The 11,117-nt window shown below is 35.9% G+C and overlaps 2 protein-coding genes across 2 annotated transcripts; both read left to right on the forward strand.

The window, feature by feature from the left end:
• The first annotated feature begins 637 nt into the window (after window positions 1–637).
• On the forward strand, window positions 638–3,517 carry APEM9 (3-phosphoinositide-dependent protein kinase-1). Its single transcript, XM_078966491.1, has 6 exons — window positions 638–863; window positions 1,205–1,375; window positions 1,529–1,606; window positions 1,724–2,012; window positions 2,706–3,019; window positions 3,231–3,517. Exons 1-6 carry the CDS (start codon window positions 742–744, stop codon window positions 3,343–3,345), a joined length of 1,089 nt encoding a protein of 362 aa, XP_078822617.1. The 5' UTR covers window positions 638–741; the 3' UTR covers window positions 3,346–3,517.
• A 2,183-nt stretch (window positions 3,518–5,700) lies between these two features.
• On the forward strand, window positions 5,701–8,157 carry LOC145005658 (pollen receptor-like kinase 4). Its single transcript, XM_078964770.1, has 3 exons — window positions 5,701–6,519; window positions 6,618–7,199; window positions 7,289–8,157. Exons 1-3 carry the CDS (start codon window positions 5,877–5,879, stop codon window positions 7,927–7,929), a joined length of 1,866 nt encoding a protein of 621 aa, XP_078820896.1. The 5' UTR covers window positions 5,701–5,876; the 3' UTR covers window positions 7,930–8,157.
• The last annotated feature ends 2,960 nt before the right edge of the window (window positions 8,158–11,117 follow it).

An 11,117-nucleotide genomic window follows, 5' to 3' on the forward strand; every position in this document is an offset into this window, starting at 1 on the left:
ATGCCTATGAGGGCGCATCCTGCAATATAGGGGCATCCTCCTTAGGAGATTTATCCGTAAGTGCATCTGTGGACCTCCTTGAGCTCTATAGTGCATCATAGAGGGGGCGCACCATCCACGTAAGGGCTCACCATGCACCCTAGGGGGGCGCATCTTGCACCATAAGAAGAGCATCCTACTTCTACAAAGCGCACCATGATTCCAACAACACATCATAAACACATCCAAACCAACACCAATTTGCAATGCATCTAACAATGCCCCCAACATATTTGACACTGTCACTCACCTTGTCTCCTTGGGGGAGCATCTTGAATTCCTATGGGGCGCATCTTGATGCCGAAGGTGAGCCACCTGCTCAAGCTTCATGCTTCATAATGGCGCCAAATGCTCAAACTTGATCTACAAATGTTCAAGTCACATTTAACAACAATTTTTTGGCGAACGCTTCACGAATGTTTTGTTTAACCCTTAGTTCGTTTACAACCCTACTTTCATACTCTAACTATGGGCTAATTTAGCAACAAAAAAAAAAAAGATTTTTCCACTTAAAATTTGATTTATCCAATACCCATCAATTCACAACAACCATAAACATTGGTTTCTAAGTAGAAGTATAAATTGTTTATGTAGCTTTGTTTCGTGCATTATCATCGCGTCGAATTGCGGGCCCTAATTTCCGCATAGATTATCCCTTTTACAAATTGGGTACTTGGGTTGCTCTGCACCGATACCTGATCGATGGCAGTGGAATTGGGGAGACAGACCGAGACATCCGTCGCTGATCAGCTAAATAGAGTCACGGAGATGGAAAAGCCGGTTGGAAGTCGGCCAGTTTGGAGTGAAATTGAGCTAGCAGAAAGGTAAACTTTCAATATTCATACCTCTTATCTTGTATACCCTAATCATCTTTACATATTTCCGCAATTCTCTATTACGATCAAATTCCACTCGTAAGAACTTTGTTACTCCTTTCAACATACCAATTTTGACTTCCTAAAAACCGCTAGCAATTTCTCGGGCAAGTCTACTGTCTGGAAGGCCTAAATCGATCATGTTTGGAGAGGGTTACTATACAATTTACATCGAACTGTAGATTAATTGGATCAAAGATGCCATATACCATTTTTATTCAATTAAAAGATACAAATTTCTGCAAAGTAATGCACGATTCTAATATATACTTCACCACCTTGCGATGCAGCTACCTAGTTTGCTCTATGTTTGAAGATGCATCATCATCAGCTTCTTCTGTTCTTAAACGTTTATGTGACAAAGAACACATCAACGCAGTTGTAGATGATGATATTGAGCTTAATGACATGCTTGAATCAGCTGGTATGGTGTTTGTGCAGTCCTTGAAGGAACTTGGAAGGTATTCATCTTTATAATTGCTCCTTCTAACAATTGTTAAGAAGGGTAAAATAGTCATTTTACATGGAACATGGACCAAATTAGTTATGAAACTAAAAAATAACAATCATCAACAAGTATTAACATGCATTTAACAATGATTTCTGTTTTCCAGGACATTGGAAATAATAAGTGAGTTAACTCAGCTGTTCGATTCACTTGCTTCCATTCCAATCCAAGTTTTCCTTGCTGGGTATTGCTCAATCATTGCATTTAAGTATAAATTATTAATGTTTGTGTGTATGTATATGCAATTGAATAATTGATTTGATGCAATGAGCCCTAATTCAAACAAAACATAATTTTTCAGGGTATGTTTTCAGATGCAAGAAGACCTTCAAGGGGCTCAAAAAAATCTTGAGGAATTTTTAAGCAAATGGAGATTTGTGGATGAAAAATATTATATTCTAGCAAGTTTAGAGACAAAAACAAATACAAAATCTTACTTGGAAGGATGTGGCAATCGATTTGTTCTAGAAGTAGATACATATCTTCAAGTTGTTGAGGCATATATAACACTTCTCTCAGGGACTATAAAAGGCACAAATCTTGGAATTTCTTGGGTTGAGAAAGCTGCATTACCCGAGCATATACGCCAGGTAACCTTTCTATAGCTATTTTCGATGATCAGAATGAGAAGGGCATTCATGTCTTTTGCACAAATGAAGATTAAGACTATGTTTGGCGTACTAGCTGAAAAGCTAGCTATTAACTGAAGAGCTAGCTGATAGCTGAAAACAATTGTTGTTAGCTGAAGAGATAGCTGCTAGCTTATAAGCTAGCCGATAAAAAATGACGTTTGGTAAAAACTAGCAGATAAACTAGCTGAAAGATATAAAATGATATAAAAGGTCATTGAGAAAAATATGATGTTTATAATTAATTAAGGTTATATTTGGAAAAATTTTAAAAAACTTTTAAAAAGCTAGTTCAAGTAGTTTTTTAAAAAGCTAGCTTTTAAGCTACTTTTTGGCTCGCCAAACTTATTACCTAAAAAAACTCAAAAAATAATCTAGCTAATCAGCTAGCTGCAGCGTGCCAAACATAGCCTAAGACTTAAGAGTGAGTCCAATGGAATTGGGGAGGGAATGGAATGGTTAATTCCAACGGAATTGGATTCCATTGAATCGACAAACAAACATGTCATGGAATGGAATGGAATCTCAAATTCTAATTCCATTGGATTCTACCATAAACCGAACCAATACCCTTAAATGAGTATCGGTTTGGTTTATTTTTCCCTTTGGACACCTGATATTTACTAAATTACCCTCCTACGGTTTCAATTTTAGGAGCTTTTACGGCGTTTACATTCCATTCACTCTTCCAAGGATACAGTATCTCAAGCCTCCACGTCGGCATTGGTAACAGACGAAAATGTAACCTCAAGATCTTCAAAAACCTTGGAATCCGCGAAACAAGTCGATGCAAAACAAGCAATTTTAAGATATTCCGGACAACGTGTTCCTACATTATGGTGGTTCCGGACCCTTAATGTAAAGTTTGGTGGGGTCCGGTTTGCAGTATCAAATGGAAGTATCTTGATCACGATTTTCATGCTTCTCACATACTATTATATGAGGAGGAAGAAATATACGATAACAAGGTACAATTGTAACGTTTTAATATAAACTGCATTTTATAAATGCTATTAAAATTCATTCCTATTATACACAACAACCACACATGATCATAGAATGTAGCAATTTAGCAGCAGGATACATATTAATGGAATAGATCACAAAACTACAGAAAATTGTCAATATTTGATTCGGTATATAATAATTATTTTTTTTATTATATATTTGTGGTTGCAGTATTCTCAAAAAACAGGCCTTGTTTGTGAAGAAATCTGTGATTGACTTATGGCAACTTGCATTTTCATACCAAGTAAATCCATTAGCTGCAGTTGAACCTCTCATAACCCGCTAATTATAATGTTCAATTATTTGTTTACAACACTTCACTCAATAATGTTAATTATTTTTATGATTTCAGATTTTGAAATTATGTAATATGCAATATTTCTCATTTGCACCAAACAAATGTAAAAAAAAAAATCAATTTCTCTCCTCACTAGATGACATCTTTTTATGCTTTTGTATCATAGTGTGCTTCATATTTGATAAATTTGTTATTTTGTTGTTAGATGCACATCAAAAAGTAGCATTTTGGACTCCATATGTATACTAAGGTATTTTCATAACTGATAACCATTCACAACCTACTTAAATTACAACTCTCATGATCATAACGTCCATTTAATGAAGATATGAGTATTTTCTCATGGTTCACATCTTCCACAATTCACCAATCCTCCATATTAACAACGCGCTTTGACTTTTATCCCATTTTCATCAACTAACTCCTACCATCAACATAGTCACTAATGTGCTTATCGACTCTAGTATCCCTTTCATCAAGATTTCATCCTTGGTTTAAAAAAGCGTGCATCAGGCACGATGCGCATCGAAGCGCATAAAAGCGCTTCTGTATGTTGTTGCGATGCGAAGTCCATGTTGCGAGGTGATGTGTGCGCATCCAAGCGCATCATGCTTCTGTGCATCCCGATGCATCCTGGACAGACCCAATTTATTTGAAAATTTTATATAAAATCCAATTAAAAAAGCCCATGCATTGTTTAATTAAACTAATCGGCCCTACTTTTATGTACCCTAGATTATGAGATAACGTGTAGCCGCGTACAATACTCATAACCCATACCCATGCGTACGTTTTTCTTCTCTCTTTTCTCTTGCGACTGAATCTTCTTCGTCTCCTTTTGTTCTGTCTTTCTTCTCTCTTTCTTTATCACTGATCTGATCGACATCTTCTTAGATCATCACTCGTTAGTTCATCACTCACCTCTGTTTTATTCTACACTTCTACTCTTCTATAATGGATACTCGATCTAACATTGATCCGACAAGAAGATATGGTACCCAAGACCCTAAGATTAGAAACAACTTCACATGCACTTTCTACACAAAAGTTGTTAAGGGAAGAGGATATTGGCTTGTTTGGTGATGAGGATGGAGATATGGTGCTTGAGGTTGATGATTATGATGATGTTGATGAGTGATGGAAATGATATTAGAGTCTACTTGTTTCATTTTGCACTATTATTAGACTATTAGTTATTTAGTTATTAATATTTGCTATTATGTGCTATTAGTTATTTAGTTATTAATATTTGCTATTATGCAGTATGCACTACTTTTTGGATCTGTTAGTTTCATTTTGCATTACTAATAGACTATTAGTTATTTAGTTATCAATATTTGCTACTATGCACTACTATTTATATATATATATATTTACGGTGTTTTAGTATACTCGTAATCATGCATAACACATTATGTTTCACTAATGACTATTTGTGCGCCTCATCTACGTGATGCACGCGCATCACGCATCGCACTTCGGGACCCTTATCGCATCGGAGCACATCTCGCTTTTTAAAACCAAGATTTCATCCCATCAAGGACGTAAAGTTTATGTTATTGTTTGAGTACAATTACCAGGTTACAATGCTAGTCAAGAATGTTTGTGCAATTTATTTTCCTTCTCAAGAAAGTGAGTATAGTGATAAAATACTAGTCTGTATATGGGTTAATGTATCAGAGGACCCGTTGGTCGGCATCTAGGAAAGTGAGTCATCTTTTTGGAACAGAATCACTCAACAAAATGAATCGAGGTCGCTACTAAGCATAGATCAAATCTACACCTAATGGAAGAACACGAACTACAATTTAATGCTGTGTTAATAAATTGAGACATGATTGGCCAAATTGTGAAAATGATGGAACAGTGTTAAACACTACTATTGAAATTTTCTGCCAAGAAAAAAATAAACATTTTTGGTATCTAGAATTTTAGCAAGTTGTCAAGGGATGCACAAAATGACACCAATATATAATATATACACCCTTTTATGTTTTATGATCCCTATGTTTTAATTTCAAGTTATATTTTGTTATCATATGCCTTTTAGTTTAATGAAAACTTTGATTTTATGTAAATTAGATCGTTTTAAATAATAATAATTAAAAAAAAATGTTGCATACAAGACAAGAAATTAAAGTGGTATGACAACGTGACAATCTCTCGACACACATGATAGATATATAGTAGACCATATAATATATATAAGTATCTTATACGAATTGAAATAAGGTATATGTGAAATTAATTCTTGAAAAACTAAAGGTAACCCGTATAAGTCTGATAGAAAACCTTGTATGAGCCAATTGTACATTTTCATTCTTCTAATCATGTTCATTTTCTTTCCTTCTCTCTAAAATCTCTTTCTCTCTCATGCCCTTCGTTCATCCCCACGAAAATCCCTTTCATCTTCTGGCTTTCTGCACCCCCTGCGGCAGCCATCATTGTCCATATTCCATTGCTTTTCCGGTGGGCGCGCACTTTCCGTGCGCGCACCACTGCCAATCTCCGCCATTGTCATGACGGTGGCCCACCTTTTTCTTCATGTTCTCATTTGTATTTCAATCCTCCACTATGTAAATAGTTCGGAATCCGACACCCTTCTTGAATTCAAGAATTCTGTTACCAATGGCAACAAGCTAACCACTTGGAACCCCTCCACCATCCCATGCAATGGCAACAAACCCAATTGGGAAGGTATTCTTTGCATCAACGACGCCATTTCGGGTATAAGACTTGAGGGAAAAGGACTCGGTGGCATCATTGACATGAACATATTAACAAAATTGCCATCTTTGATAACGATAAGTTTTCAAAACAATAGTTTTGAAGGAGAATTCCCGGAGTTCAAAAAGTTACGTGGATTAAGAAGTATTTTCTTGACAGGCAACAAGTTCTCCAGAGAAGTTCCTTCGAACGCTTTTGAGGGGATGAGGAGGCTCAAGAAGCTTTATTTAGCGGATAACCATTTCAAAGGTCGAATCCCTTTCTCACTCACCACATTACCAAGGTTAAGAGATTTGATGCTCCAAAATAATCAGTTTGAAGGTGCGATACCCGTGTTTGTGAGTGATAAATTAATGATCGTAAACTTTGCAAACAATCATCTCCGGGGTACTATTCCGAAACGCCTTCAAAAGTTTCCGGCAAGTCAATTTTCCGGTGAGTTATTCAATTTTAGATTTCATCCATGGTGAAAACCGAAAAAAGCTTGTGAATTTTTCAAGGTTGTGTTTTTCATGATGTCGTTTCGCCTTTAGGTAACAGCGAGCTATGTGGACCACCATTGAAGAAGTGCACGGCGGAGATCCCCACCAGCACGATCATCTTGATAGCATCGGTGGTGGTTGCAGCGTTAGCGGCGATCACTGCCGCTTTCTTAATCCTGCGACACTTCGGCCCATCTGCAAAAGATTCATTTCAAGTACCACCAACTTACGTGAAGGGAGCTACTCCATCTGATCACCATGATAAGATGGAGCAAGGTTGTGGTAAAACCACAGCCAAGAAGATTGATTCATCTCACAAGTTGACATTCTTCAGAAACGACACAGAAAAGTTCGATTTAGCAGACCTGTTAAAGGCGTCGGCGGAGATACTTGGTGGTGGGGTGTTCGGATCAAGTTACAAAGCGGCTCTCACTCGTGAGAAAGTCATAGTGGTGAAGAGGTTCAAGCACATGAACAACGTTACAAACGATGAGTTTGTGAAGCATATGAGAAGGTTAGGTAAGTTGAATCACCCTAACTTAGTCCCACTTATCGCATTTTACTATCAAGAAGAAGAGAAACTCTTTGTTGCCAACTACGTTCAAAACTTCAGCTTAGCCGTTCATCTTCATGGTATATATATACGTTTTCTTTTCCTAAAATATATGTCCATAATCACATACTTAGCATCGTTGCAACTAATTGTTGTTAAAAACGTCTAGGAAGGCGATCTAACGTAAGACAAACACTGGATTGGCCTACTCGGTTGAAGATCGTGAAAGGTATCGCAAGAGGGCTTCTACACCTCTACAATGAGCTTCCAAGCTTGATCGCACCTCATGGTCACCTCAAATCATCAAACGTTTTACTAAATCCAGAGTTCGATTCGCTCCTCACAGACTACGGATTAGTTCCTATTACAAACCAAGAACAAGCGCGAGATGTAATGATCTCTTTTAAATCACCAGAGTACAAGCAACATGGACGTATTACAAAGAAGACAGATGTATGGAGTCTTGGCGTGTTGATTCTAGAGATCATGACAGGGAAGTTCCCAGCAAACTCGTTCCAACAAAGCAAAGGTGGCGATTCAGAGCTTGCGAACTTCATGGACTCGGTGATGAAGGAGGAGCCGACGAGTGATGTATTGGATAAGGAAATGGGAGGGTTTGATAAGCGTAACGAAGGGCAGATGTTGACGTTGTTGAATATAGGGTTGAATTGTTGTGAACCTAACGTGGAAAAAAGATGGGACATTAAAGAAGCTGTCAACAGGATTGAGGAGGTGAGAGAAAAGAATGATGAAGATGACGACATCAAACATTCAAAAAGACGAACGTGGTTGAGTTTTAAGAAGAATTAAGGATAGAGTGGGATTTAGATTATAATGATAAGGCATGAGGGTTGAAGTACCACTTCACTAAACTAGAAAATGCAAGTCAAATTCGTGGTAGTAAGGTATAAATTAAGGATTTTAGGGGCTTAGTAGGGTGTCTCTGAACCTAGTTATAAAATCTAGAGTTAATCATGCATGTATATACGTTTTTGTAAGAAGATTATAGTAGTTCCTGATAGATATTTTATATTTCAAAGATCGATGTGTTGTACGTCCTTAAACTTGAGTTTATCCTCTTTTGCTGCATACTCTACTAGTATTTTGGTTGGCAGCTTGGTCATCTTTGCTACATATACACTAATGCTATACGGTATGATGGGAATTCCCATGTGATTATGTAGCAATCACACCTTAGCAATAGAAACATTTAGGGCCTTTAGGTTTTTTACACAATTTTTTAACCACTAGATACTTTTGGTCCTTACACTTACACTTTTATTTGTTGGCATAAAAAACACAAAAACCTACTGAGGCGATATCTAAGCTTTCCTCGTAGCTCCAAATAAAATTAAGAACCTTGGGATGGTGGTGGTCAGTGGCGGATGCAGACTGTTTTAGTAGGGGTGTCTCTCGTCCTTCAAGCAAGTGCAACTAATAGAAAAAACCAAAAAAAAAAATTACACTGTGTACCGATAATTGAGCAGTAGCTCGGGACCCCAAACGTCCCACTAAGGTCATGGTGGTGGTGTGAAGTGACTTGAGGCAAGAGCTCCACGATCTCTCTTCCTCTTTCTCTTTCTTTTTTTTCTTTTCTTTTTCTTTTCTCCTCTTTTTATTTATTTTATATATTTACATAAAAGTGATGAGGGTAGAGTGGTAGATATTTCTTAAAATAGGTAAGGATGTAGTGAAGCCGATGTTGAACTAAGGTGTTGGTAAGCACATTGTAGAGTATATGTAATAGCCTAATATTTTGGGCATAAGGACGAACTAATATGTTCTTTTTCCCTTCGATAACAAATTAATATACGATTTGGTTCGTTGTAAACAGGCCCTAGCGGTGTAATTTTCAAGGGCCACACCCTCAATAGTTACGGATAATCGTCGGAGTTTTAGTATAGGCTTTTGTAATGTAAAAAGAATGGGAAGAGTTTGATCAATTTAATGTCTATCATTCCCTGTTGCTTGCTCTATGTGGATTAACCATTGAAGATTATCTTCTTTGATAATGTGTTTTCAATATTGAAATAGTATTCTAAACACGCTAGCTATGGTTGATTATTTGTGGATTTAGTTAAAAATTTAAACTATTATCGTTTTCATTGTTTGATCTTATTTATGATTGTTTTAAATATCATTTATCAACACTCATCAACAGTAGCATCAAAGCTTCTTTAATTAGGACTATGAAAAACAAAAAATATTTTTGGTATTTTATTGTTATTGAACATGTTATTCATGTTTTTGGAAATAGTTAAAAGAAACGATAAAATTAAGAGAAATTAAATTGATTCCTACTTTTTGTGCATACAAATGTTCCTACCAAATAAAATTATGACAAGTGTAATCTTTCCATAATTTTTAAACTAAATCATTAAAACTATATTAGGAATATATCAAATACAATTAAATTGAATAGTGATTTGTCATAATTTTAGTGGGTAGGAATAATTGTAGGAATAAAAGGTAGGAAGCAATTTAATTTTTCTTTAAATTAATTAAAACTTTTTGATAAACTAATTAAATGTGTTTTTTTTATCAAAGTATTATTGGAATTAATTTTTGCATGCAAAAAATCAACATGTGGATCGATGTGTTGTTTGTAGATTTTGTTTTTCAAACATATGGTACTTTTCGTACCTTTGATATTTATGGGATGTATTCGATTGATCTTACCAAAATAGGGAACAATTCATAAGACCTATACAAAAATCAAAGTATTTTTTTTAGTTTTATTTTAAACCTTTTAAACTTAATTTTTTTTGCCTTTTAAGTTTTATCTTATCTTTTATTTATAATATTTCAACATTTTATTTTTTACAATAATTAAAATTTATAAATAAACATGTTTATATAAAATATTTGACTAAAATTAATTATATATTTATAAAAGGTTCATCAATACATGTCATTGAAAACACTTTCCCTTAGATCACCTGTTCAAGTCGAATGGTTCACAAGATTAAATGAACAATTAAATTGAATTCTTCATGGTCTCATACATAACCACTAACCTTTGGAGGATCTATGAAAATTATTAACTTGAAGAAATATTTTTAACAGGAAATTGATCAACAACCAATTGTCCATGACCAAAGCAATTATAGTATAGAACAAATTATTGGAATCATCTATCATGTGGTTTGTTAAAATTTCATGTTTGGTCCCTAACTTTTGTTTTGCACTCGAACCGTCCTTAGGTTTTGATTTTGTTACATTTTAAAGCCCTATCTAATAGGAAATGACTATAATGCCCTTAATATTTTCTTTTTTAATTTTCTTCTTATTATTTTAATTAAAAGAAATGATTTAAGTGATTTATCGACCCACTTACACTCCCACTCATGCTCTACTCCTATCACTTCCACTACCACAAACAGTCATCGGCCACCATCAACCAACTTTCAGCCGCCGCCAGGCACTAGAAAACACTACAATCGAATCTCAAACAATTATCAAACCATAATCTACCCGAAAACCTGAAAATCTTACAAGAAATCAAACAATCACACCATCACCACCACATGTCACTACTCGCTACCATCATCAGAAACCTGTCAGCCACTGGAAACCACCATCGGCCACCATTGGAAAAATGAAAAGACATCCAGAAAAATCTATTATATAACCTAAACAATTGATGAGATATGAAAACCAAAGTTGATGCATATCTGAACAAATATAAAGCAAACACCAGCCAGCCCCCGGAAAAACATCACCCACTCTTCTAACCCTAACCTGTAACTCAAACCCGGCAAGACCAAAACTCAAACGACCAAAACATCGATGTAAACCATTGCCGCTCTAAATCCACAACCACCATGCCCTGAAGCCTCCACCATTGGATTTGTTGCCACCGCCACTGCCATCGACCATCGCCAAATAGATCTACTTCAGGAAAGCGATCAACAAGCAGATCAGGAAAAAAATAGGAGGAAGACGGAGTAGAGAGAACTCGACGCCGGGAAAACCTTTCTAGAACTAATGATAGCGGT

Source organism: Lactuca saligna, chromosome 7 (genome assembly GCF_052625555.1).
Source record: "Lactuca saligna cultivar CGN05327 chromosome 7, ASM5262555v1, whole genome shotgun sequence".
NCBI lineage: Eukaryota > Viridiplantae > Streptophyta > Magnoliopsida > Asterales > Asteraceae > Lactuca > Lactuca saligna.